Raw genomic sequence first — 26,910 nt, 5'->3', positions numbered from 1 at the left:
GTGGGCGAGCGTCTGCCTCGCCACCGCCTCGCCAGCGCGTTGTCACCGACATCTTGGTCGCGGGTGGTCTGGTACCGCCCTGTGGTTTGGATTTGCGTCTTTCCCGGGACTGCAGGTGCCGAGCACCTCTCCGCTGGCTCGTTGGCCGTTGTGTGTCTTTCTGTATCCCAGGTACACTTCCGTTGTCAGGTGTGCGGCTCGCAGAGAGGCCTCCTGTTCCGTGGGTCCCCTTTTCCACTTGCTTGGTTGTGTCTCTGATACACAGGACTTTTCGATTAGTACAAAGTTCCATCCATGTTTCTTCTTTCATTGCTCGTGCTTTTAGTGCTGTATTTACGAATTCACTGCCAAAGCCAAGTTTGTAAAGATTTCCCCCTGAGTGCTCTTCCAAGAGTTTCATTATTTTACCGTCTTAACTTTAGGTCTCTGATCCTCTTTATTTGTTTGTGTATTTGTTTATTTTTAATGGAGGTCCCGGGGGTTGAACCCAGGACCTCGTGTGTGCGGAGCACGCGCTGTACCGCTGAGCTGTACCCTCCCCCCCCCGATCCTCTTTGAGTAAAGGTTTTGTAGACGGTGTGAGGCAGGGTCCTGCTCGTCCTTTTGCACGAGGACGCCCCCGTCCCGCCGCCGGTTGTTGGAAAGACTGTTCTTTTCCCATCAAGTGGTCGGTCAGTCGACCACAGACACGTAGGCTTACTTCTGGGTCCTCAGTTCTCTGCCGCTGCTGTATGTTCGTGGTCTTCTTTTGTCCGGTAATCATTAATCAGCCATCTGATTCGTATCTGTCGCAAATACTGGACTCAGTTATCACTATTATAAACTTTAATTGCTAAAAACGTTCATGATAAAAAATTAAAGCATGGACGTGCCAGAAGTGAAAGTCCTGACCCCGACGCCCCTGCCCACGTGCAGGATGCAGCCCAGCAGCGGTTCGTGTGCCCGCTGGGTGGGAGCGCACGTTTGTGCACACACGCGTGAGTGTGGACACATTTATGCCACGTGTCTGCATCCTTGTAAGTGTGTAATCTTTTTCACAAAATCAAGATAAACAGAGCATGGTCTGACTCTCCCAGGTCAGCACAGCATCCTTCTGGGACAGCTACCGTGTCTCACCTGCCATCTCTAGGTGGCTCCGTGGCGTTTCGTGGAAGGCCCACCTCATTTCTCCACCACTCCCGTCCTTGCGTGTTTCTGTTTTTTCCATTTCCTGTGCGATTCCAGGGCCGCCTGCACACGTGGGAGTGCCCTTCTCGCATGGGTGCGTGGGCATGGAGTCCGTGTCTCCCCTCCGCGTCTCCCCTCAGCTGTGCTTTGTGATGCATTGCACCTACCAGGCACTTAATAAATACTTATTGACGTAACCTCTTAGGGACTCATCCCTAGCCTGCCACTTCATTTCAGTAAACTGTTTTATGACTCCCTCTGGCCTATTTCCCTTCCTCTAAGATGGAGGAGGGGTTTGATTATCGGATCTTCATCGGGAACGGGAGTGAAGAGAGTCAGGCTGTGATAGGTGCTCTGAGTGCGACCTGCGGGGACTCAGGCATAAGAGGTGGTCCGGCCTCGAGGTACTTACAGAGCATTAGGACCAGGCAGGTGGGATGTGCGGCACCTCCTGGGGCACAGCTGTTGTCATGGGAGCGTAAGGAGGGGAGAAAGGGCACAGCTGCGGTGCTGCTGGGAAGACCCCATGGCAGAGGGACACTGGGATGTGACAGGGAAGGGTCAGGTCTGCACAGGTGGGGACATCCAGGGCAGAGTGAACTCAGGACAGAGGAGAGAAGGGAGAACCAGGATCTGCTGAGCGCAGACCATGTGTGGGAGCCGGGAAGCCAGTGGGGCTGGAACCCAGGCCAGCGGCGCGCTGACCTAGAAGCCCTGGGCGTCATGGGAGATCTTCCCAGAGAACTACGCACATTGTGGGACTTGGCCTGGAGGAAGTTGCCTACTCAGAAATCTGGGGCCAGGCAAAGGGAGGGCTTCCCTTCCAGAGGGTTCCGTGGGTTAACTTTCCCCCTCGGTCCTTCCCACAGCTGTCAGAAAGCGTGGTTCACCGCATGAAGGATTCCAGCCAGCCTTCCGGAGCGGGGCCGCCACCTCCTGCACTTGGCGCCGCCAGAGGCCCGGAGACAGGTAGGGGGCTGGGATCACGCGGGAGGGACATCGGTGCTTCTGGAGAGCGGGGCTCCCCACGCCGGCACTGTCTGCCCATGACTGGGGCTGGGAGTCCCCACTGTCCCAGCTTCTCCACCCACAGAAAATGTGGCAGGGGCTTGTTTGACAGCAGGGAGTGGGGATGGCGTCCCTTCCATCACCTGGTCCTGGCTGGGCTCCTGGGGGCTCGCCCCGTGGCTCCGGGGCCCCACTGCCCACACCAGGCTTGCAGCTGGCTTGTTCCCCACTGCTGTGTCCATCACAAGGGGAGACATCCAGGCTCCTCTCCAAGTAACTACTTTTAGCAAACACAAGGAAGCAAAAATTTAAGAGGGAAAATGTAAGCTGTAGAAATTTCAGATATTACGGAGCAGAGACGTTCTCATGGCCGCTGATTGGTAGTAAGTCCTTGTTGACAGGAACGGGGGTCTTTCTGCCACTGGAACTTGATAGGCTGTATGTCAAGGGGCCGAGGGCTGTGCCGTGCTGGGCAGACGTGCCGTCCCACGGCGGTTCGCTCATCCAAGCGCGACCTCGCATTGGGTTCGTCCTCCCTGCTGACCTGCTGGCCAGGAGCCAGCCTGAGGGGCAGGCGCGCTCCCTGCGCACTCAGCATGTGCTGAGTGCCATCAGCGGTCAGGCCGTGAGCCTCGTGCTGGGACATGGTGGCAGGGACCGGCTCTTAAGGTGTGCACAGCTCTAGTTAGGAGCCAGATGTGTCGCCCTGCAGGGTAAGGGGTTGTGTGACAGCGAGGCATCAGAAGCCTGTCCTGGGCCCCGGTAGCACAGAGGAGAGTGACTCATTATTTTAGGGATGGGCTTCAAGCGGAGCTGACATTGGAACTGGATTTTGAAAGATGGGACTGTGCTGACGGGGGATGGGGGTTCAGGCTGGTGACAGCCCAGGCAGTGGCCCAGGGGACCTGGAGTATAAAGTACAAGGGAAAGGAGGAGGTGGGGCAGGGTGCAGGAGTCCTGTCACCCCGGCACGGTGGCCAGAGTGCGGCCAGGGCGCTGACCAGGCCTCTGCCATCCCACTCCCTGGGTTGCCTCCTTCAGGGCTTCCCACCTGCACTGGAGCAGAGCAGGTCCTGGGCCAGACCAGCCTCAGGGCTTCCTGAGTGTCTGTCTGCAAAGGGCTGAGTCAGAGTCCTGAGGCCACAGAAGACACTCTGGGCCTCCAGGGGCCAGTCCCACCGTGTCTCAGCACGTGGAGGGAGAGATGAGGAGGCCTGACTTGACTGAAGTTTAATAAGGTGAGAGGCAGAAAGTGATGAAAAAAGCAAACACTGCCAAAGTGGATCACGCACACATCAGTTTCAGCCTTGGGCGATAAAAGAAGCATTTGTTTCAGTTTCGGTAGGTTTCAGCAGTTTAAAAAGCAAGAAGAGTGGTTCATCTAAAATCAACTGGTTTTAGTTTAACAAAGTGTTTTGCAGTTGGATCGTGAGTGTGTCTGGAGTGTCTGAAGTTGTCAGCGTAAAGGGACTGTCCTGCAGTGGACTAATCTTGAGATATTTTACTTTTAGGATCAGTGTGCTTTTGTTTTAGTGATGGAACAAGATTAGGAAAAGAAGTTAAGGTTAAATTCTTGTGTTGCATTGGACCCCAAGTTCAGTGTCAGAGAATGTAGAAGATTTAAGTGCAAGAACTGAAGTCGTGAAAGTCCGAAAACAGGTAGCCTCCCAGCACCACATCAAACGAAGAAACTTAAGAACAGTGGGGAACATGGCTGTGAAAATTAGAGACAGTTTAGGAAGAATGAGTGAAGGGTGAGTGAGAAGCCGGGAACCGAGGCTGACAGCGCGTTGGCAGTGTGCACGCAGAGGGGACTGTGGAACACCCGACGGCTGGGGGAAGATGGGCACAGACGGTTCCCAGCGCAGCGGTGGAGGAGGTGACCGAGCCCGTGCCCAAGGCGTGCCCTCTCCACACGCGCGGCCCGTCCTCTGGGAGGGTGTGTGCAGGGGCGAGTCCCTGGGTGCCGCTCCCTGGGGGCCTGGTGCTCCAGCCTCAAGCCAGCAGGCCGTGAGGTCCTGGGAGAGGAACAGCACACACCCTCGCGCCTTCTCTCCCACAGCCTGGATCTCCTGCAGCCGCTCAGGGTTCCGTGCACACGGAGGGGGCGGGACGCTGGGCGAGCTGTGGCTAGAGGGTGATGTGGGGCTGCTGAAGCCTGGGGGAGCGTGGGTAATGGAACCTCATCATCGCCCGGTGGTGAGAGCACAGAGGGAATTGGGTTTGCTCAGAAATTCCAGAGGTCACAGCTGTCAAAAGGTAGACCTCCTGTGACAGCTTAAAAACCCTGGTCAGACTGGAGGTGCAGCAGGTGATGTGATGTGACGTCGTTAAGTGGGGCCCGGCCTCACTCAGGTTTAGAGGCCTTCAGCGGGGGTGCCGAGAGGAGGAAGATCTCAGGGGCCTCCCCTCCCCCACCTCCCCTCCCCCTCCCCCTCCCCCCTCCCCTCCTCCTCCCCTCTCCTCCCCCCTCCCCTCCACCCGCAACCCGGACCCCGGAGGCCGTCCCTCCAGCTCCAGAGGCAGAGCTTCCCTCAGCCGTTCTGGCCTGTTTGGAAGGTGACCTAGATGCTGAGCTGTAAGGGGAGGAGGATGGATTTGGAACTCCTCGCTCAGGTGTGCACGTCTGCTACCAGCTCAGCGCCACACGCAGTCCTGGTGCGGAACGAGGGCCGGTGGGATGGCAGGAGCAGGGGTGTGTCTGCCCACAGGGTGCACCCCTGGGCCCTTCTCTGGGGGCAGCGTGGCTCTGTCCGTCCACTGGGGTGTTGCTGACGGACCTTTTCTTCTCACCCTTTGCAGACTCTGACCTGCCCCGGCCGGAGCAGGGTGGCAGGCAGCACTCGGGGGCGGAGGTGGAGCCCCTCACGAGGTAAGCGGAGGGCCCACTCACCCTAGCTCCACGCTCTGCCCAGTGCTCTGTCCTCACGGGGACCCTCCACTTGCCTGAAGGCCCGAGGGTCTGTGCACGACTTCGTCTGCTCTGATGGGACGCTGGCCCTGTGGCTTAGCTGGTGCTGCTCCTTGATAAAGACAGAGAAACGCCCAGCGGTGTGGGGAGTTAATTCCCTTGGAAACCTGGGCCTGGATGGCGGGGTGACTGCACCCCCAGCTGTGGACGTGGCATGTACCCGGAGCCGTGTGGAGGAGAGGGGCCCTCCAGGGTAACCGGGGCTGCACTGTGGACGGGCTCCAGGATGCAGGCCACGCCCCAGACCTTGGGCTGGAAGGACAGGAGCTGAGGCTCTGCGGCCTTCGGGGGGGCAGGTTATGTCCTGATTCCGCACCTGCTGGTCACGTGACACGGGACCATCACTGTGTGTCCACAGGCCTCTGAGAAGGCCAAGCTGAGCCCCCTTCCCTGGGCTGTGGTTGCATCCTGAGCATTCATGCACTGAGTGTGGGGCCCGGCGTCCCTGTTCTCACGAGCGCCAGCTCAGTGGACTGGCCGCTGTGACTGTGGACCTGTGAGGACGCCGGCCTCTGTAACAGAGGACCCAGGGAGTTAGCTGCGGGCCCGGGGTGGCAGGGTCAGGCACAGCCGGCCTCTTCCCGCCACAGGCCCGCCCGGCCACTGCCCCTCCGTGTCATGGGTTGAAACCCAGCCCCTCGGAACTTCCGCTCCCAGATCCCCAGAGGCCTCCCAGGAATAGCCAGGGCCTCCTGTGGGTACTTCTAAACGTTTAAAACATGCTCAGGTGACACACGCCAATGAAAGCCTTGGGATGTTTACAAAATGGAAAAGTCTCCCGTGGATTCATCATCTCTTGAACACCTTGAAGTGTTTCTTTCAACTGCCTCCTTCCCTCTAGTTTAGGACTGGTTTTCAAAGTCATATAACATTTTCTATTTTGCTGTTTTTACTCAGTCCTGGGGCTGTCTTCCACGTGTTCCCCCTGCTTCTAAGTGTTTTGCTTGCTGAAGGGGGCATCTGTGGGTCCTCAGTCCTTAGACCCAGGCCACGGACACACCTGCGGGTGTGTGGTGAGGCTGCCACACCTACGCGTGTTCCCCGGCCGCCCTGGGCTGCACGCTTCCCCGGGCGTGTCACTACATCCTGACAAATCAGACTTCCGAGAGGGTCTCCACGCCAGTGACCTCTTCCTCTCCTTAGGGTGATTTTAACAGAAGAGCAGAAATAGGTGGACGGTTAGGGACACATCAGGATGGACAGTTGAGTGTTCAAAACCAAGGCTTCTGCATCTAAACCTTGGTGCCGCAGGCAGGGCTGGAGGGGTGGGGGGCCCACACTTACCCCTCTGAAGGGAGGGGCCGGCGTGGCGGGTGGAGCCCCTGCCCTGAGAACCTCTCCCTTGGCGCTTGGCTGTCTGATTCCTCACTGGCGGTCAGGTGTATCATTCTGGCCGAGAAGGTGTCACAGTGTCCCCGGCCTCAGGGGCTGTCAGTGGAGGCTGGCCCTCACCAGCTGGCCCTCAGACCCCGGCCCCTGGGGCGGAAGTGAGCGCACAGGCCTCTCCTCCTCTCCCTTCCGTCAGTCATGCCATCCTCACCTGCTTCTCCATCTGTCCTGACACAGGTCTCAGCAGGAGCCGGTTGCAGTCCAGGACAAGCTGCTGCAGGTGGCCACGAGGGAGAAAGGGGCGGCCGCGAAGCCCTGCGGTGCGTCCCAGCCGCAGGCGGAGGGCTTCGAGGACCAGGAGAAGCAGGCAGCTGGGCTGGTGAGTGTGGGTTCCTTAGCCATCCCACGGCGCCAGGAAGCAGAGGCCAGGTGGGAGCCTGACATGTCCAAAGCCCCAGCTCCTGCCCCGTGGATAGGGCGTCCTTCTAGGGACCAGGAGCGGGGTTCTGGTGGCCCTGGCTCTGGCTGGCTGGCTCTGCAGCCTCTGGGCTGGGTTTCAGTCTCAGGGGCCTCGGGTTGGTTTGGCCAGGGCTGGAATGTTCTATGGTCCTCCTGGAACTTGACAGTGTAAGGGCTGTGTGGGTGGGGGGCGGGTGCCAGGAGCCTGGAAGGAGACCACCGTGGGCTCCGGGGCAGCAGGCTGGCAGGAGAAGGCAGTTTTAGAGGCAGGTGGCCTGAGTGCAGACTGGCCTGGGCACACCCTCCAGCGTCCAGGCCGTGGTGGACGATCATGTGTTCACACAGGCTGCCGGGTGATGAGAGGAGGGAGGCACGTCCAGGGCGAGAGGGTGCTGGCAAGTCGTGAAAGTGTGCCATGATCGCTGCCAGCACACGTAATGGTGGGGGGTGTCATTAGGGTCTTTCTGCTGTAAGTGAGGCCTTGTTTCACAGCCCGAGAGGTCGCGGTGCCCGGGTGACTGAGTCAGCGGCTCCCTGGCGTCATCGTGGGCCCGGGTTCCCCTTCACTTTGCTGACCTCGCTGGAGCATCCGCAGCCCGCTGGGCCACAGTCCACATGCTGCTGGCCACCCCCCCACCCAGGTCTTAGGCAGACAGGACAGTGCCCAGCGGCAGAGGAAGCCCAGGAGAAGTCTGCCCACCTCACCTGGTCCGGATGGTACCAGGGCCCTGGCTGAGCCAGCCCTCAGTAGAGGGAACAGGAGGGGCTCTTCCTAGTCACGTCTGGGTGGAGGGGGTGGGCATCCACGCAGAAAAGGACCGACAGTGAGGAGTCATTGTCCGCACTGCAGTGTGTGGGCTGTTCCCGCACATCCAGGGAGTTCCTGACACCAGCTGGGTGTCCTACAGTCTAACCTGGCTCTGACACCGTCTACTGGATTTGACATCGGACCCTAGGGCTGGGTCCCATTAGACTGTCTCCATTCTCTTCATCCCGCGCGCCCTTCAGACGCCATCCTCAAGTCCAGGTGGGCACTGTGCTTCTGCCCCCCGGCCAGAGACCAGAGGCTCCCGTGACCCCCTCGGGTCCGTCAGTCCGCTAGAGCAGCGCCCAGAGCTCAGAGGCGTCTGACTCAGGAGGCAGCAGGCTTGTCACGAAAGGATGTGACTCAGGAGCTCACTGAAGCCCAGGCGGGCACCCAGGGGCTGGTCAGGGTGGGGTGGTGTTCTCTGACAGGGCCACCTGGTGAGGAACCGCGAAGCAGAGAGGAGTGGGGTGAGGACAGGCATTTGCAGGGCCCGGCCGCCCGGCAGCCAGGTGGAGAGGGCCCGGCATCAGTGTGGATCGGGCAGAACCATGGGCACCTGGGCAGTTACCTGGCCGGCACTGCGGCCTTCGGGTGTGGAGCCTCGACGCTCTCACCTGGAGTGTGGCAGTTACATGCAGCCTCCCTCCTGCCCCCACCCAGGCTGTCCCTGGAGGAGACCCCCCCCAGCGTGGGGGTTCCACCCGAGCCTTCGGTTCAGGTGTGTGCGTTTCTTTATGTGAAGGGTGACTTGGTCTCCCCAGGCCTCTGGGTGGCTGCGTCCTTGGAACCAGGGTTCTTGGGACCAGCAGAGCGAGTGCCTGCCTTCAGTTTGGAAGTGCACGTTACTTACTTCCGGGAGTCCCACTTTTTGACCGTCCAGCATCCGTTTCCTCGTGCACTTGGTGCCCCGTCTCCTTCTAGGAACTTACCTGCTTCCTCCTGCATGTCCTGGGGCAGGACTGCACTTGCGAAGCCCAGTCTCTCTCCCTGCCTTGGGACGGGCAGGGTCTGGGCACGGGGCCCAGGGGCCGCCAGTCAGATCCTGGCTCGGGACTTGAGTGTTGAGCGGGGAGGCTGGCGTCGGGCAGCCTGGGGCTATTTGCCGCGGGGGCCCCAGTGGGGAGGACCGGCGTCCGGGAGGCCGTGCGTGTTGCTGCCCCCAACACCTCCCAGGTGCACACCTTCGGTCTGGCTGTCTGCTGCTGCCTTTCGGGGCCTGGACTGCCTGCTGGTGACCCTCCTTAGCTACTCCTCTGGAGGTGCTCTCTCGCTGGTACCTGCAGCAGGTGAAGAGAGACGTGGCTGGTCTGGAAGCGCGTCCAGTGCTCCGTGCCTGCGGCAGCGCGCCCTGCTCTGCAGTAGCCAGGCAGAGGTGGAGACAGCTGCCCCCCTTACTTCTGCTCCGCTCAGCGTGGTCAGCAGGCACTTTCAGCGGAGAGGGTGTCAAGATTGTACTGTGAGGGGTTTAAGTAAGAACGAGCGACCGGAGGACCTGGGAGGACGCAGAGGGGAGTTTTGCTCCTCGCCTGAGTCCTGCCCCTGGGCATGGGGGAGCGGCGTGCCCCTCTGCCCCGTGTCCTGGCCCCCGCCCCGCAGCCTCGTCCGCAGGCCCTCCTCTCACACGTGCCGCCTACGCTCTCTTCGCCTCTGACTTTTAGGGTATTGACTTCTCAGTTCTCTTCTGCACGAGGGGAGGATTGAGCTTGTTATTGGGAAAAGTTCATAAAACTAATGATGAGGAAAAGTAATCATTTTTATAACCTCCTGCTGTCTCCCACCCAGCGCCGTTCTGAGCGCTGCTGCGAGTCCCTGTGCGTGGGGACTGTGGCGCCCCAGCCGTGGTGGGGTGAAGGCCCCCATCCGTGAAGCCGGTGCGAGGTGCTTCCCCTGGAGGGGTGGGAAGCCTGGCATCCAGAGACGTGTGAAGGAGCAGAGCGGTTTCTCGCGCCAGGTCTCCTGATGGGCAGAGCTTTCAACAGCTGGCGGAGGGAGGGACGAAGGCCACAGCGCCTTCCTTGGGGAGAGAGCCCGCCTGCCCGCGGGGCTCCTTACCGTCACTGGAAACGTGAAGTTGCAGCACCCCGTGTTCTTCCGACCAGCGACTCTGTTGTGTTACGTGTGTGTTCCCGTGTGCGGGCTCTACGCTGGGTACTTGCCTGGTGCCCTCATGAGTGGAGATGAGCTTCTGCCCAGGAGAGCCTCTGTCTCGGGAAGGAGGGGGTCAGTGCCCTCACAGGTGACCACGCAGTGTTCCGGTTTCCTGCCTAGGGGGCAGGGAGGCGCTGGACAGGGATGGAGACCGCAGCCACGGCCTCTTACTGGTGGGAGAGCCCTCTGAAGGGAGCATGTGGGCTGGGCCTTGAAGACTGCAGAGAAGTTTGCCAGGTGAGGACAGAAGACAGAGGGCCCTGGGGCGGGGGTAGTCCGGGGCTGGAAGCTCGGCAGGAGGATTCCCTTTGGACGCCTGGAACCAGGTTCTGCACAGGGCCTCAGGGGAGGTCTCCTTACCCCCAGGAGATGCGCGTGATGTGGAGGCAGAGGGAGTGGTGGGCAAGGCAGGAAGAGGGCTGAGGTCCCAAAGGAAGGCCCCAGGGCAGGAGTGGGAGGCGGCTGCAGGGGGAGCAGGACTGGCACCAGCACACTGCCTAGAGCGAGAGTGAGAGCGAGCAAGCGAGCCAGCGAGCAAGCGAGGGGTGGCCTGCCCTCCTCCCCTCCCCCCATCCCTGTGAGTCCTCTTCCTCAGGTGATTAACTCCTGCAGGGTGGGAACGGTGTGATCATTGGGGTCCTCTGTGGCTGCTGGCAAATCACAGGTGCAGGGCAGGCAGCTGTGGGAGGGGACGGGAGCCCATGGGGGTGCCGCCTCCTGTCCTGGAGACCCCCATGGGGCCACCCGTTGGCAAACAGGGAGGCAGTTCCCCACACGGGCCTTCTCTCCGATGGACGGCAGCTCCCAGTCCTGCCGCGTTCAGTCAGTGAAACACAGCACAGCACCACGCCTTCCAGTGAAATGATACCGTGGAGCTGACTGGAAAGACGCGCCAGTGCTGCTAGCGGGGGCCGGGGGCTCCGGGTGGCGGCCCAGGCCTGGGGCCAGGGCGCACTCTCCTGGACATGGGGCTGAGGGGCCTGCGCTGGGGGACAGGGTCTGGCAGGGTTGTGTGTCTGGGGACTTGGCGGCCTTGTCCTCGTGCCTCTTCCAGTCTGAGCTGCAGACAGACCTTGCACTCCTGCACAGATGGCTGCTGGCACCTCGGCGGCCAGTAAGGGCGCGGTCCAGAGAAGGAGCCCCTCTGCGGCCCCGCGTGGTGCCGGCCGGGTCTGGCTGGCGGGCTTCGTCGCAGGGGCCAGGGCGGGAGCTTATGCGGCTTCGCGGGCCACGCGTGGGGTCCGGCACGTGGGCACGTTCTGTGTGCTGTTCTGTGGCTCAAAAATGCAGGCCCCGTCTGAGCCCAGAGGCCGCAGCAGACGAGCTGCAGGCTGCGGCTGGACAGGCCAGTGCTGCTCCGAGGGTTTAGTTTGCGAAGTGCGAGGAGCCAGAGGCCTCGGGAGGCTGGGGCTGGGCCCTCAGCAGTCGTTACTCCTGTCGTGGGAACTGGATGTCCTGGTGGCGTCTGGCCTTTAGAAGGACGGTCTCCCTGCGGTAGCCCGCCAGGCTCTCTGGGAAGAGCCGTGAACTTCCACCTTAACTCCTGGTTCTTTCCCCCGTGGTCATTTTTACAGTGTTCAGTTCTCTGCTGGAATTCCCAGCCTGCCCGCGTGGACCTTCTAAAACATCGTGCTTTCCAAAGTCTCCGATGGTTCCAGCAGCTGGGCCGTCTCTGGGTCTGCGTCAGTTGGCTGTTTCCTCTCGTTCCTGCAGCTCTCTGTGCCGTGTGGGTTCTGCTCGGTGCTGGACACCATGCCCGCAAGCGCTGGGAGACCGAGGAGGCGTGTTCAGGCCCAGAGTGGCCCCTCTTTCTCCCACAGCTGTCAGTGTGGGAGACTGAGTCCACGCTGTCGTCAGGCAGGCCGTGGGCTCGGGTGTTTTTCTAGCCCTCAGACTCAGGGAGGGTGGGCTTGGGATCCGAGCCCTGCAGGGTCCTGTCTGCTCTCCTGCCTTTCCACCCGGCTCTCTGGAGGCCCGGGTGCTTCCCTGCACCTCCACTGGATGCCAGCAGCTGCTGTGTGGCGCTCGGTGTAGGGCCTGGGGAGCCCGGGGCTTCCCCTGATCTCAGCCTGGCTCCCAGGGTGGGCAGGCCCCGTGCACCTGGGCCTGGGGTTGTGCAGGGCGGGCATCTCCTTCAGCCCTGCCGCCTCGTTCCCCTGTCTTTTAAAGATTGTAGTCGGGGAAGATGGCCCTCATGGCTGATGCCAAGTGTGTCTCGTGCTTCCCTGTTATTGTCATTGCTTCAACGCACTCTTCCTGCCCCATGGAGAGTGAAAAGGGCAAGGAAATATGCCTGGTCTCACTCCCTCTCTGGATGTCCAGGGCTGTCCCTCCGCATAAGGAGCCGCCATGCAGCCGGCCACCTCCGCGCCCCACTCAGGGCCACGTCTGCTCAAAGGGCAGGGGTGGGTGCATTTCGTTCTGTTAGGGATTTAGAGCAGTTGGTTGGAAGGGGTAGGGCAGGGCCTCCCGGATTCTTCCTCTCCTTCTTAAGGTCCACGTTAAAATAACCTGGCCTTGTGTTTGCAGGATAGGGCAGCTTTTGGAGGAAGGAAAACCGTAGGTCGGCTTGTCTGAAAACTGGTTCAACCATGGTTGATCACACACTGAAAAAGAACTTTGGCTTTATTTCTCATATATTTTATACAAAGCAGGGGTGGAAGGAGGGCGTAAATCCAGATGCGGGCCTTCCAAGGACGGCCGTCCGCGCCGCAGGTGCATGTGCGGTGGTTGTGAGGACCGAGTGGGAGCTGTGATGTCGGGCGCCCGCCTCCTGTGCTCCAGGAAGCGGACGAGTGGCCCTGCAACGAGGAGAGTCCGCCAGCCTGTCCCCGGGCCCTCCTCTTCTGCACGCTGCCCCTCTGAAATGGGACAGTGGGGCTGTGCGTTGTTGGGAACGTTACGATTGATTGTCCTCCGCTTCCCTCTCAGCCTGGGACTGTGACTCGGGGTCTGCAGGAACCGATCCAGAGACGTCTGAGCAGATCTCACGTCCACACTCCTGTTTCCTGGGGGCAGATGGCTTGGACTTCCACACGGGTGGTGTGGATGTGGCAGGTGTGCACGTGGCAGGCATGGGCGGGGAGTGAGGACCGAGGACCCCGGCTCAGCTTTCCCATCGGCAGCCGTTCACCTGCCTCCACTGCTCTCTGTCCCTCCCCCATCCCGGATCCCTGCCTGCCGTGCGTCAGAACCTCCTGGGAACTTGGTGAAAAGACACATAGTTGGATCTTACACTGGAAACACTGCATTAGACCCTGTCACCCTGGAGTCTGTATTCTGACGGACCCCGGGCTGGCGCAGGAGGCACAGAGCCAGTCCCCACACTGACAGGGGAGCGAGGGACCACGCAGGGAGCCTTCTGCTGGGCCCGGAGGAATGTGGAGGGTCCCACTGGCCCTCGAAGGCAGGGGCTGTGCTGTTTGAGACGTGCCCCTGCTGCCTGCTGGCCCGTCCCTGGCACAGCGCCTGCCCACACGACGCCTTTGTCGGACTTGTCAGCTTCACAGGATGGCGGGAGCCCTCTGCTGATTGTGGCTGGGAAAGGGGACCAGCTGTCTGCTGGAGCCCGGCCTGGGGACCGGCGCTGGGGCAGGTGATGACGCGCTGTTATCGGAGCCGGGCAGGGAGGCCAGGGCAGCGCCGGGCTCCCAGCAGCCTCCTGGCTGGTGTGAAGCCAGACCCTCAGTTCCCAGCTTGTGTGATGTTGGAGGTTTGTGGCAGGAGCCCCGGCCGGCCTGAGCACGGAGGGCTGCCGCCCGTCTCGGTGCCTCTGGGGGCTGGCCATGCCCCGTGGACCCAAGGGTGAGCTGGCAGCCTCGCCCTGAGCAGCTGGCCGGGCTCCCGATTCCCATCCAGCTGTCCCGCTCCCTGGGGCACTGTGCTGTGTCCTTGGTGGAAAAGTCATTTTCCCCTTGTTCAGCCAGTTCTTCACCACCTGGAAGGAGGGGACCTGGGAGCTGAGAGGTGCTGGGGGTGCCGCGAGTAGGAAGAAGGTGAATCGCAGGGGAAGTGGAGACCTCGGGGCTTCATCTCCCTGCAGAAACCCCCTGCCCAGGACCCGAGATGAAGGTGCCTGCCGGCCGGGCCGTGGGAGGGAGAGCACTGCACTCTGGGTAAAGACGTGCCTTTCGTGCTCTCACGGAAGGGGCTGGCATTCCAGGTGGGCTTTGCAGCCTAGCCGCCCCTCAGGCCGCCTGTGCCTTGGGTGCGCAGCTCAGGTGACCTCGGCTGTGTGCTGACAGAGGCTGGAAACCCTCATTAGCTGCGGACTTTGCTGGGCAAACGTCTGATGTGGTTTCTTCCTGGTGTCGTTGCTTCTCATTAGCAGATTCCATGTCTGTGAAAGTGTCTGTTGGCATGGGATGCGCCCAGAGGCTGACAGCCGGGCTGGACTGAGGGCGCCGTGGGGGCAGCCTTGCCCCAGGCCTTTCGGGGACCTGGCTGGCGGCCTCGCCAGGCTCCTGGGCCTCTGTGCACCTGCTGGGCCCCAGGGACCTGGCCACAGCCTCCCCTGTAAAAGTGCAGCGGTCGGGGGGTGGCCTGGGCCATCTGGGCTCTGGGGCAGGAGTGGCCCCTTAGGGACCTACTGCTTTGTTCTCGTTGAAGCCTGGGGCTGGGAGTCTGGGCCTTTGTGTGCTGAGTGGGTCTCGAGCGGCCGTGGGGGACACCCGAGGGACCCTCTCACTGCAGTCGGATGCTGGCGGCCCTGCCTCTGGGAGGACTCGTCTGCTCCGCCCCGTCCCCACCTTCCAGGAGAGGTGCCCCGCACCCTGACACCTGCTCCATGCCCATGGGTCCCCTGGGGCCGGCCCTTCTGCCCACCCCGTTTGGCCTCAGCACGTTTCCCATTTCTGCCCCTGGAGTGGAGGTGGGCTGGCGTCTGCCCACTGCTGGGCCGGGACACCAGAGGGCTGGGGAGAGGGGAGCTGGAGGGCTACTGCAGTCTGTTTATGTGGCTTGCTTACATAGTCTTTGCGGAGCTACCATTGTGCCTTTCCCTTTTTGTGAAAAGTGTTTCGGGTCTGTCGGCAGACCGTTTGCCCTCTGGGGTGGTTGCCATTGCCGCGGCTGGCCATGCAGACGCTGGGAGGGGTGGCCTGGCGGACAGATGCAGCGGTGGTCAGGAGAAGAGTCTCAGAGTCTCCCCCTCCCCCGGGCCCACTCAGCGGCCAAGCCGGGTCCGCGCCCCATGCGTCTGGGCTCCAGGGTGAGAGTCTCGGTCGGAGCGACGCGGGGGCCGGCCAGGAGCAGCCTGGCTGTGACGGAAGCCCAGGTGCTTTAAACCGTGGTGGGTATTTATCTCAAGAACAAGTCGCTGGGGCAGAAGGCTGGGCGGGTATGGTGGCTCCGTGCATCAGCAGAGTCCCTGTCCTCCTTCCCTCTGATGGCTGCAGGGTGGCTGCTGTGCCTCCAGGCGTCACATCCATTTTCCAGCTGGGGAGGAGGAAGGGCCCAAAGCCTCTCCTAGTGAAGTTTTGTTATTTTACGTGGGAGGGACGCCCTCCCCAGGGACTCTCGTCAGGAGGACTGGGTCACAGGGCCACCCTCTGGCTGAAAGCACAGTGGGGCTGGTGATTTTGGCTGGACACTTGACCACTCCCCAAGATGCAGGGTTATGCCGTTAAAGGAGAGGCTGGACGCTGGTTAGGTGGTGAGTATAGCAGGGACCCCACTTCAAGGCCTGTGGACCTGGGTGCAGGGTCAGTGAGTACTGTCTCGGTGCCCAAAGACACAGCCCCCAGCCTCCGGCAGCCGCAGGTCCTTTTGTGTGGAGTGGAGAGCGTCCAGCTCGCTGTCGGCCAGCGGAAGGCAGGCAGTGCATGCTTTACTCTCTGCTCCCCCAGCCTCCCCCAAAATGCGGGGGAAAGAAGCTGCATCTGAGGCAGAAGTGGGGGACTCTGCACAGAGGGCAGGTGTGATGGCTGCCCGGGCGCTGAGGTTCAGTCTTCCCCAGCCGGCATTGCTCCTCGGTCCCTTGTGTGCTGTCCCTTGCCTTCGCTCCTACAGGGCATGCTCTCCTGACTCTGACTGTGATTTGGGCTGGGAGAGGAGAGGCCCAGACTGGAGTGTTTTCATGAGCCCTGGGTCCTGGTGAGGCTGCGGGGAACCCCTGGCCTGCGCTTTTTGTGGCGTTGGCTCCCACTCCTGGACGAGGCAACAAGGTTTCCCTGGGGGGTTCTGATGCTCTGCTAGGACTGGGGCAGTTGTTGGGGAGGGAATGCCTGCCCAGTGAGGAGCCCTTGGGCCCCACCTACTCTAGCCTCAGGCTCATCCGCCCTCTCCTGCCACTCTTGCTGCCTCTGCCCTCGGATGCTTCCCCTAACACCCTGCGGCTTCTCCTGGAGGCCCACCCCCGCCCCGCGGCCCGCTCCCGCCGCTCCCCTCCTGTCCCCGGGCAGGTGGTGTGGTGTGCAGCCAAGGGCGGACGGTCTGGACAGCGCCTGTTTTCAGGGCTCTGAGTGTCGGACGGCGTGGAGCCCGGCCCGTCCTCCAGCTGGCTGCCTGGACACGGCATCTTGTCTCGTCTTCCCGCTGACACGCGGGGCAGTGATGGGGGCGCGTCCGAGGACCCATGCAGGATTTCAGCTGTGGAGCCAGTGCGTGGGAGCCTGTTTTGTGCTTTTGCTCCTCAGGAGAGGCTTTGATGAGCCGGGAGTAGGACGTGGACCCCGGCAGCTGGTCAGGGCAGGCTCTCCGCTTATATTTTTCCCTCCTCTGGATTTCTGGGGGGCTTCCTTGGTCTTCCCTCCAGGGGAGTGGGCTTTGTGCCTCACGGTTTCCAGGAATGGGGGACTGGGCCGGCCTGGGGGCGCCGGTGGCCGGGTACCTACCTGGGAGCCTCACCTTGGCTGGGTCGTTTGGCCCAGTTTCTGGCCCTGGTCCCAGCCCAGGGGAAGCCCCTTCCTGCCTGCATGGGGCCACTGAGACCACTGGCTTTTCTAAAGCACCCAAAGCTTTTGGAGCCATTTTCTTTTTGCGCCTTCATCTTGTCTGCTTGTTCCTCCTTGACAGCGGCTAGTGCTGCCCCGGGTTCAGGACTAAAGGCCAGGAGAAGCGGACTCACCGGGAGACCTGGGTCTTGCAGTGGTCGGGGTGGGTGGTCCCACAGGAACCATGGGTGAGGCTGCATTTGCCGCGCTTTGCTGCTCCTGTGTCGGATGCCTCAGTTTCCCGGCTGTAGAGTGTTGGTAAGAATGCACGCAGCTTAAGGACTTAGCATGGGGGTCAACCAGGTGGCATTTTAGCCTCTAGGAACATGTCTGTACTGCAGTGGGTCCTCAACAAAATCACGGCTCTGGTTTTCTCAGCAAGCCTGAGCTTAAAGCCCCCTGACTGTCAGTCTTCCTCCCGGGCATCCTTACTGCTCGGTTGGCACGTCTGAAATCTGAAACCTGCTCCGCCCTGCCCCCATTCTCAGCTCGCTGGACCCTAACCCTCTCCTCCAGGCGTCCACCCGCCCTGGATTGTCCGCGCCCTGCTTCCCCTCGTCCTCCCGTCCCACCGCACGGTGCTCTCTGGGCTCCCGAGGGCCCCTGGAGGGTCGCCCTGGGCTTGGAGGGTCTTGGTTCCGACCTGTCCTTGCTGTGGCCTCACACTCCTTCGTTCCATTCCACGGGCCCCAGTGCCCCCACCCGGCCATCCCGAACCCCCGCCACACCCAGCTTTCTCTGTCCTCACCTGTGTGCTGCTCTCCCTGGTCCCCCAAGAGGCACCTTGTCTGCCGGGGGCCGTCCCCTTGAAGCTGCTCTGTCCCCTTCCTCCGCCTGCCGCTGCAGTCGGCTCCCCTCCACTTGCCCGGCGTCCTGAGGTCATAGTTCATGTCTCAGACTCACTGCGGCTTAGTTTTCATGTCCACTGATACTTGGTTCTCAGGAACCACACACTCTTTCCTGCAAATCTGGTAACTTTCTGTCTTCATGTTTCCTCCATGCGATCCTTGGCACGAAGAAGCTGCCCTGCCTTCCGTCTCTCTTATTGTGCCCCTGTGCCTCCCTCTTTGCATGCTCTGCCTGCCGTCCACACCATACGGTGCTGGGACATAGAGTAACCTGGGCCCAGCCTGGCCTGCCCCGCCGCCCCGCCCTGCCCGTGCCTGCGACGTACTCTGGCTGAGTGTGTGAGGAGGAGGCCCCCAGGTACTTCTGCTCCTCCATCTGGGGGCGGTGGGCAGTCCAGGCCTCTCGCGGTTCCCCTGGGAGGGGAAGGGGCCGCTATGCACCCACCTGCTCATCCATCGACCCTCTCTTGACCTCCAGAGCCTCAGGAAGGATGGGAGAGAGACTGAGGAGGAGGGCGGGCTCACCTTTCCTGCCCTCAGCTTTTCCCTGGAGCCTCCCGGGACTGGAAAAGGAACGAGTGTCCTCTCGTCCAGTCCTGCGGGGCCCGTAGGGCTGGTGTCTCCCCAGCCTCTCACAGCACTTGCTCAGACACTTTCTCCCCCAGAAGAATTTGCCTGTGGGGCCCTAACGTGATTCCTGCCCCTGATCCTTGGAGAAGCAAGGACCTGCCCCTTTGCTGGGCACTCTGGCCAGAACAGACCCGGGTTTTTAGGGTTTTAGGGTGGAGAGGTTCACATTTTTTGGGGTACACCCAGCAGCTGGCATTGGAGGCCGGGGCCTAGCGTGGATTCAGGAGCCAGGCTGCCTGGGCCCAGTCCTGCGTCCCGTTTGTGCTCCTCGGTGCAGTCACTTAACCCCTCGTTGTCCTTTCTGTTAAAGGGGCGGTGCTTGTGCCTGGTGCCCCGCTGACCGGCATCGGGAGATGCCGCAGGAGATGCGCAGAGTGCTGCACACGGCAGGCTGACCGTCCACTCCGCTGAGGCCTCACGGCTCGATCCGCTGCCCTTGGTGGATGGAGCCAAGGCTGCGGCCTGAGCCTCTTCCTGTCCTGCACGTCGGGCCCACGAGGGGGCAGCCCTGGGCTGCTGGCTGGCTGGGAGCTCAGCTGCGGGAGCAGGCCTGGGGCGGGGAGGGAGGCCCGTCCCAGCCGTGCTGTCTGCTGTCGCAGGGCCTGGGCCTGGCTGACCTCCTGCTGCCCCTCACCTTCTGCTGGGAGACCTGGGCTCTTGCCTTTGTCTGTTCTGGGGTCTCCTTTGTCGTGCTGCCCCCGGGGCTGGTGCATGTCATCTGGTGGGGCTGCCTGGCGGCCTCTTTTCCTGAGGGCTCCTCATCCGGGAGTCGCTGGCTGCCTGCAGATGAGGGGGGCGGCATTAGTGAGGATGGGGATTGGTGGGGTTTCTCGAAGGACAGGGCTGCTTTCTTCCCGCAGCTGGTCAGACGGTGTGCTCATCTTGCTAGAGACGAGGGTTAAGGCCAAGGAGGAGTCCGTGGTCTTCCTCCCCGGCTGGCAGATGGGGGGAAGTTGGGGGGTTCCCTCCACAATCCCGGCTCACGGATGCCAGCGCACCACCTGCACCTCTCCCCACTTCCCTTTTGCAAAATGAGCAGACTCTGACTTTGCTGTGTGTGGATGGCTGGCCGTGGTTTGGGCAGCCCTGGGGATTTTCAAGACCCAGAGAAACCGGGTAACTTAGCCAGATGGGGACTTCCATGGCAAATAGTTGTTGGATGTAAGGAGCCTCCGGGCGGCGTCCAGACTCTGCCCTTCCCTTTTGTCTCTGCTGGGAAGCCTGGCCTAGCAGTGCTGTCCTGTCCTGGAGGCAGGGGCGGGACCAGGCACTCTCCCCGCCTCATCCCCGTGCTCTTCTGGGGCCTGCTGCAGCCCGCCCGCCCGCGTGCCTGCCATAGCTCCGCAGGGCGGGGTCCCGAGTCCATACTGGCGGCCAGAGCCGCTTCCAGGGGAGCTCCCTGTCTTCACAGCCTTATCGGGCCCTCACGTTCTTCTCCCAGATGGAGATCAGCACGCTCCTGCCTCTCTTCCGCCTCCCCCGCCTTCCTCCGGCAGGCAGGCACACTGCCCAGAGCCGTCGTGGGCTGCCTTTCTGCACCAGCGGGCGAGGAGGGGCTGCAGGCTTTGTTCTCTCTGCTCCGTGGGCCTGGTGCTTCCGTGGGGGTCTCTGTGGCACAAGAGTTGGGTCCCCAGACCTCCTGCCGCCTGAGGTCCAACAAGGCGGCTGGAGAGGCTCCCAGGGCACCTTCCTTGCGGGGTGGGAGGACGGGGATGGCGCCCGTCCCAGGCGGAGCAGGCACAGCGGCGTGGACTCCCGGTGGCCCTGAGCTTTAGTCCCTGGTTTGCAGGCGGATGGAGACAGTAACCTTCTCCGCCTGGCAGTCACAGCAGGTAGAGCTCCACGGCTTTGAGCCATAGAACAGACCGGAGAGGAGGTGAAGCGTCGCAGAAAAAGCCAAAACACCCCAGCTGTGCTGCTTCCACTCACTGGGTGCCTCAGGCCAGTGTCTCCAGGCATCAATTTCTCCGTCTGTAAAATGGGGACAGTGGCCCCTCCTTCACGCACTTGTTCCCCGTGCCCAGCTCAGGGCTCCTGCAGGCTGTAGGCCCTCAGGGCCTTCACTCCCTCCAGGAGCCAGGCCAGCAGCTGGCTCATGGTCAGCACAGCTCTGAAGCCAGGACTCGGCCCTTCGGGATGTTCGGAACCCCTGTGCACACTTGGGCGAGGACACCCGGCAGCCGCCTCTGGGCTGAGCTCTTCCTAAGGGTCTGGTGGCTGGCGGGGAGGGAGCGGGGAAAGGAGGCCAGTGTCCTGGAGCATTCTTCCTCACGTTTCCTCTCCAGCGCAGGCAGGCTGCGTAGAGCAGCTCTGCTGCCGGAGGGAAACCCCGCGTGCTCGCCCTCCCTGCTGTCCCGTTCCTCGGGGACCACGCACCTCCAGGTGCATTTTGTTCCAGGCCACCCCAGCGCCCGTCCTCCACCTTTTCTAGAAGACACGTTCAGGAGAGATGAAGGAAGGCATCTTCAGCACTTCGGCCTGGGGCGCTGTCCCTGGGAAGGGTCCCCAGGTGAGATGTGGACAGCAGACGAGGAGGTGGCCGCCGGGGGAAGGAAGGCTGCCGTCAGGCTCGGTGGGTCTGGCGTCTTGCTGGGTGGAGGGTAACCAGTGGTCATATCCTAAAGTCCTGGGGTGGGGGCCTGCAGAGAGGGTCCGAGCACTGGAAGAGACTCAGCTCGCTGTTCTGGTCCGGGGTGCACAGCGGAGGCTAGAGGGGAGGGTAGACGGGTGCCTCTCCCTGCAGCTCCCTGCAGGCTCGGTCCTGGCCAGCCCGGCAGAGCTCACCCGGGAGGGAGGGGCTGTGTGACTGGAGATCCCCGGAGCTGGGAGCCGGTCCCGGGCTGGCTGGCTGAGCCCTTACTGGGTGGGGGACTGAGGCCCAGATGAGGCCGGGGTCCTGTGGGCTCTGGGTTAGCAGCACTGGCTGGGGGTCAGCCTGAAGCTCTGCCGCACACAGGGCGTCAGGAAGTGTCTTTCACACGGTCCCTTGAAATCTTGTAGCTTCTGTGAGCTCCCCAGGGATCCTGCAGTGTATCTGTGTTTGAGTCACTATAGCTCTTTTTTGGCAGCCCGATTATTTAGGCCTGACAGGTAGGCACAACTGTCTCGTTAAATGCAGATATATTTGTGTGGCTGGGGAAAACGTGGAACATTCCATCAGTCTAATAAAAGAACACTGGTCGTCCCTTCCATTCGTGAACTCAGTGTGTTGAGATGTGTTGTCATCGCGTGTGTGAGATGCAAGCGGAGCATCTCGTGTACCTCGTTGCTGTGACCCTGCTCAGGTACGGGGTGCTGTCCTGCGCCTGGGCGGTGTGCTCACCCACGCCTCTGTGCGCAGACTCGTCCCCTCCCGACGCAGGGCCTGGGCTCGCCTGTGGTCTCTCAGGTATCCTCATGGTGCCCCTGCTGGACGGGGACAGCGCGGTCCTGTTTGACAGATGACTCCGAGGCCCCAGGGGGCCAGGTCACTAGCCCGAAGTCCTGCAGCAGAGCTGGGATGTGAACCAGTCTGCCTGCTGGGCTCCAGGTGACGACCCCTCTGGGCGTGCGCTGGATGCCGGAACTTCCCGGTGGCCAGGGTTCTCAGCCGCCCTCTGCCTTGCCCCCGACCCCCTCTGCACTCTGCAGTCCGAGGAGGGAGGAGAGGGCCGCCCCCAGCCCCCCATCGCTGTGGTCCTGTTGCATAAGCCCAGGACTGAACATCCATAGTTTTTGTAGAAGGCGGAAGAGGAACGTATTGAAATGCTTCTCCTTTGTCTCCAGGAGACCTGCTGGAGGAGCCGGCATCCTAGGGCGGGTTGTGGCCAGCTTCCCCCCCCCCTCCTCCCATCCCTGCTCCTCCCCCCTTCCTCCCCCCACGCCCGGTCATGTACCCTGGTGGGTTTCCACAGGGTCCTGTGTGTGGGTCTGTGGGCGAGGAGTTTGGGTGTCATTTCACCAGTGGCATCCCCTCTGTGAACCAGCGCCCCTCTCTCTGTCACACCTCCAGGTGGGCTGGCAGGCCAAGGCCACAGTCTCGTCCTCACCTGGATGCCCCGTGGCCTCACGGGTCCCCGCAGCCAGCACACTGCTGTCGTGTGGGGCCCCGCTGTGCGTGGGGCAGAGCCCCTGCCCATGTGGAAGGAGGTTCAGGGAGCCGCACCGCAGGCCTGCGGGGAATGATCGAGTCAGCCAGTGAGCCTCCCGTGAAGAGAAACGGCGGTTTCGGGGGGCCAGAGTGATGGGTGGGCGTGCTTTTCTCTCAACTGAGGCAGGAGTCACGAAACACACACTTCCTTCCATGCATTTCCTGCGTCCACGTGGTCTCAGAATGCTGTCGTCACCCCTGAGGGCCCTGTTGGCTGTGCTCTTCCAAGCAGGGTGGTGACGTTTGGGCAGGGCCGTGACACAAGTGAGGCAGCGACCAGGACAGCATCTTGGGCGGGAGCTCTCCTGCTGGAAGGGGCGGCGAGGCGGGCGGAGAGCTGCTGGGGGCATCTGAGGGTTCACAGGAGGCCAGCGAGGCTGGTGAGCGGAGCAGCAAGAGCGAGGGGTGGGGCGGGTGGGGGGGCCTGAGAGGCCACACCCGACCTAGTGGGCGGGGCAGGGGAGCCGGGGTCCCCGGGCCTGCAAGGGCTCTGTGGGTGTGCGGTCCGCCCCGGCTGCCTCCTCGGGTCCCAGCTGACCGTTCTCGCTTGCCCTAGTCTGCTTTCCTGCGTGTGTCCTGTGGTACCTGGGTTTGGTGTGTGTCCTTGTGCACCTGGAAATTGACTAGTGGTTGCACGTTTCTCTTCCTCCTCTTGGCTTTCTCATGGATGAAAATCTTAAAAAAAAAAATCGAGCAGTATTTATGACTTCCTTGATAAAATTGGGGACATTGCCTCAAGGAAAAAAAGGTATGACCTATCTGGAGAAGGTCCAGAGAAGGATGCCTGAAATTAGTAAAGCAGGGCTGAGGTGGGGGCGGTGGCGGGGAGGAAGCAGGCTGCGTCGCTCTGAGGAGACAGTCCAAACAGAACAGGGGCTCCAGCGCCCGGCAAGGTGGCGAGAGTGAACAGACCCCTTCACCATCTCCAAACAGGGCCAGGAGGGGTTTCTCCAAGGTCGACTGGGACCTGCTGCTCTTACACACAGGGTGTCGCGGAAGCACCGTGAGGTGGCACAAGCCGGGAACGTGAGCCAGTTTTACGAAAGGTTTAGCTCGGACGTGGCCAAGCAGGCTGCAGGAGCAAGTGAGAATGGGCGACGGGGTCCCCGGGGCGTGGTAGGCACGAGGCACCCTTGCTCACACCCTTTCTGCCGGTGCCGAGCTGGAGATACCGGTTTATGGGGATTTTTAGATGTCAGAACTCTTCACACTTAAAAAAAGAAGAGGAAGGAGTTGAAGGAGAAAGAAGAAACTGTGTGGTGTAAACAAAACAAATTAAAGGCTGCATGTGGTCCGAGGCCCACCAGGTTCCAAACTCTGGTTTAAATACCTGTCCTCAGGTCTCCCTGCGGAATGCGGGTCGTTGGTGAGTTTTTGAGCTGGGATTCAGGACTGGGGACTCTTCCGCAAGCCCTCTGTGGCCCCGTTGTAACCTTCGGTTTGTCATCTGCCCACCAGCTGCTGCTCCATGCCCACAGGGAGCCTTAAAATCTTGATTAAAAGGCCTGGCTAAATGGAAGAGACCCTTGGCGAATCGGCAGACCCTCCTGTCAGCGGTGCCCCGGGCGCCCCCTCCAGCCTGCAGCCGGCTGCTATTTTTAGCGCCTGTGTGACTCCGTTGACCACGTCGGCCCCCTCCCGCCGCTGGTCTGTATGTTTAATTACGTGCACAGCATCACAGATGACCGCGGCACAGCACCACAGCCCGTTTCTCAGAGCAAATCAAAGCCCAGTCCACGGTCCTGTGGGTCATGTGTCCAGCCTGGAGGTGGGCGCAGCGCGGGGCGGTGGCTTTCTTCTGACAGGGAAGGGAGTCAGGAACACGCCATCTGTGGGACAGGACCTCACGGGATGGATGTGGATCAAGCCTGTTCATTTTTAGAGAGTGGCTTTAATTCCCAGGCCACCGCTCAAGCTTGTGTTTGAGCAGGGAGGCGTGTGCCGTCCTTGCAGGAGGGCGGGCAGGCCGGCACGCTGCCCCCTGGAGGCCCCTGCCCCACGACCCTCCCTCGGGTCCTGGACTGATGTGTTCTAACTGCAGGTCCATCCTTCCGTCTGACGGCATCACTGACACCATTCAAGCTCCCTTCCTTTTGATTGGTCTTCAGTGAATAAGTGGCGAGTCTCTCCTTAGATCTGCCCCTGCGCCGCTGTCTCAGCAGGTCAGCTCGGTAGACTGCCTGTCCTCCAGCCCAGCCCCGCCGGCCCTCCCACGTCTGTTGTCTTCCCGGGCCCTTCTTCCCGGGGCTTGACTCTCCCGTCCCTGCTCCAGCGTGGAGTTTCATAGTCTGGCGTCAGTCCTGTTACTCCCCTGCAGTGGTTCTCCTGGAGGCCACGTGGTTCTTCCTGCTGGCCCAGGGCACCCCCGGTCTTGCTGGACCGCTGCTGTGAGTGCTGGGTGGTTTTGTCCCCAGATATCTCCACACGGACCTGTCTCCCAAGAACAAGAGTGTTCTACCAACCACGGCCAAGCGACCATCCTCTACGTCTGACGTGGAGGCCATGGTCCGTTTCCCTGGGCGTCCCAATTGTGCCCTTGATGGCCGAGTTTTGAAAACCCAGGATTCAGTCAAGGGTCCGCACCGCGTGTCCTTTGTTCCCGCAGTGCCCTCTGCTCTGTAGAACAGCTGCGCAGGTAGCGGGCCGTCTCCCACAGCACTGGCGCTGCTGAGGGGCCAGGCCACTGGTGCTGCAGCACGCCCCCGCCCTGTGTACACCCGAGCGTTCCGTCACGATTAGACTCGGGTCGGGGCCCTTCTTGGTGGTCACGTCAGGAACAGTGACGTCACCTGGTCTTGGTGATGTTAGATTTGATCACTTGGTGAAGGTGGTGTACACCTGTTGCCCCGATTTTAAGGTACCTTTTCCCCTTCGGAATGAATTAGCCTGTGGGTGATGCTTTGAGACTGTGGAATGTGCTGTTTCCAACAGCCTTTCATCCAGTGACTTTCTGTCCATTCCATTCACAACAGCCTTTACATTTTTTAAGTCATTCTTGTATTGTGGTAAAGTATATGCAGCATAAAATTTACCACTGTAGCCGCTGTAACCAAGTGCCAATTCAGTGGCATTGACGTTATTCACGCTGCTGTGCAGCCATCACCCTGTACATCTGTGGAACTTTTTCATTCTTCTAAACAGAAGCTCTGTCCCCATTAAACACACCCCCCCTTCCCCAGCCCCCAGTAGCCCACAGCCACTTTCTGTCTCTGGGCTCCTCTAGGGACCGCGTATGAGTGGAGTCCTGCACTATTTCTCCTTTGTGACGGGCTCGTTTCACTTGGCACCATGTCCTCAAGGTTCATCCGTGTTGTAGCTGGTGTCAGAATGTCCTTCCTTTCTGTGGCTGAGTCCTGGTCCATCATATGTGTGGACCCCGTTTTGTTTGTCGCCTGTCATAGACACTGGAGTTGCTTCCACCTTTTGGTAATTGCACGTAATGCTGCTGTGAGCGTGGGTGTGCAAACCTCTCTTCCAGACTCTGCTTTCAGTTGTTGTGGGTACCAGCCCGGCAGTGGGATGCTAGATCACATGGAAATTCCATTTTTAGTGTTCTGAGGAACTGCCATGCTGTTTTCTACAGCAGCTGCACCACTTGACATTCCTACCAGCAGAGTAGGAGGGCTCCAGCGTCTGCACTTCCTTGCCAACATTTCTTCTTTTCTGTTTTGTTTTGTTTTGTTTTGTGTGGCCATCCCAGTAAGTGTGAGGTGGTGTCTCGTGGTTTTGAGTGGCGTTTCTCTTGCAAGTCATGATGTTGAGCACCTTTTCACGTGCTACGTGGGCACACGTGTGTCTTCTCTGGAGCAGTGTCTGTCTTCACTGGGTTGTAGCAGTTCTTTATGTATTCTGGGTACAAGTCCCTAGTCAGCTCTGCAGTTTGCGTATGTTTTCTTTCATTCAGTTGGTTGTCTTTTCACCTGTTGATAATGTCCTTTGATGCAAAAGGCTTTTGTTTTTGATAAGGTCCAACTTATCTGTTTTTTCCTTTGGTTGCTCATGCTTTAGTGTCATCTCTAACTCTGTTTTCAATGAAAAGGTCATGAAGATTCACCCTTGTGTTTTCTTCTAAGAATTCTATGATCTTTATCTTTGGCCCATTTTGAGTTCATTTTTTATGTGATGTGAGGTAGGGGTCCAGCGCCATCCTTTTGCTTGTGGGCATCTGTTGAAGAGACTGTTTTTTCTCCATTTAATGGTCTCTGCACCCTGGCCCCAGATCAATTGGCCATACGTATATGAGTTTATTTTTGGACTCTCAGTTCTCTCCCATTGGCCCATGCCTACCTCATGTCAATACCATGCTGTCTCGATAGTGTAACTTTGTTGTACATTTTGAAATTGCAAAGTGTGAGTCTTTCAGCTTTGTTATTCTTTTTCAACATTGTTTTCCATATGAATTTGCAGATTGTTTTTCCATCACCAGGAAGAAAAGATGTTCACATTTTGACAGGGACTGCGTTGAATCTGAAGATTGCCAT

The 26,910-nt window shown here is 60.6% G+C and overlaps 1 protein-coding gene across 1 annotated transcript in view; it reads left to right on the top strand.

Moving 5' to 3' along the window:
* Positions 1 to 26,910, top strand: part of CHCHD6 (coiled-coil-helix-coiled-coil-helix domain containing 6) — a 119,324-nt gene that overhangs the window by 11,302 nt on the left and 81,112 nt on the right. Inside the window, exons 2-4 of the mRNA XM_072942015.1 lie at positions 2,037 to 2,136; positions 4,978 to 5,047; positions 6,713 to 6,854. Of these exons, the coding sequence (XP_072798116.1) occupies positions 2,037 to 2,136; positions 4,978 to 5,047; positions 6,713 to 6,854 (312 nt within the window). The remainder of the gene's footprint in view (positions 1 to 2,036; positions 2,137 to 4,977; positions 5,048 to 6,712; positions 6,855 to 26,910) is intronic.

This window comes from Vicugna pacos, chromosome 17 (genome assembly GCF_048564905.1).
Source record: "Vicugna pacos chromosome 17, VicPac4, whole genome shotgun sequence".
In the NCBI taxonomy this organism is placed as follows: domain Eukaryota; kingdom Metazoa; phylum Chordata; class Mammalia; order Artiodactyla; family Camelidae; genus Vicugna; species Vicugna pacos.
Note: the sequence above shows the minus strand (reverse complement) of the source record. Positions and strands in the feature narration are given on the sequence as shown.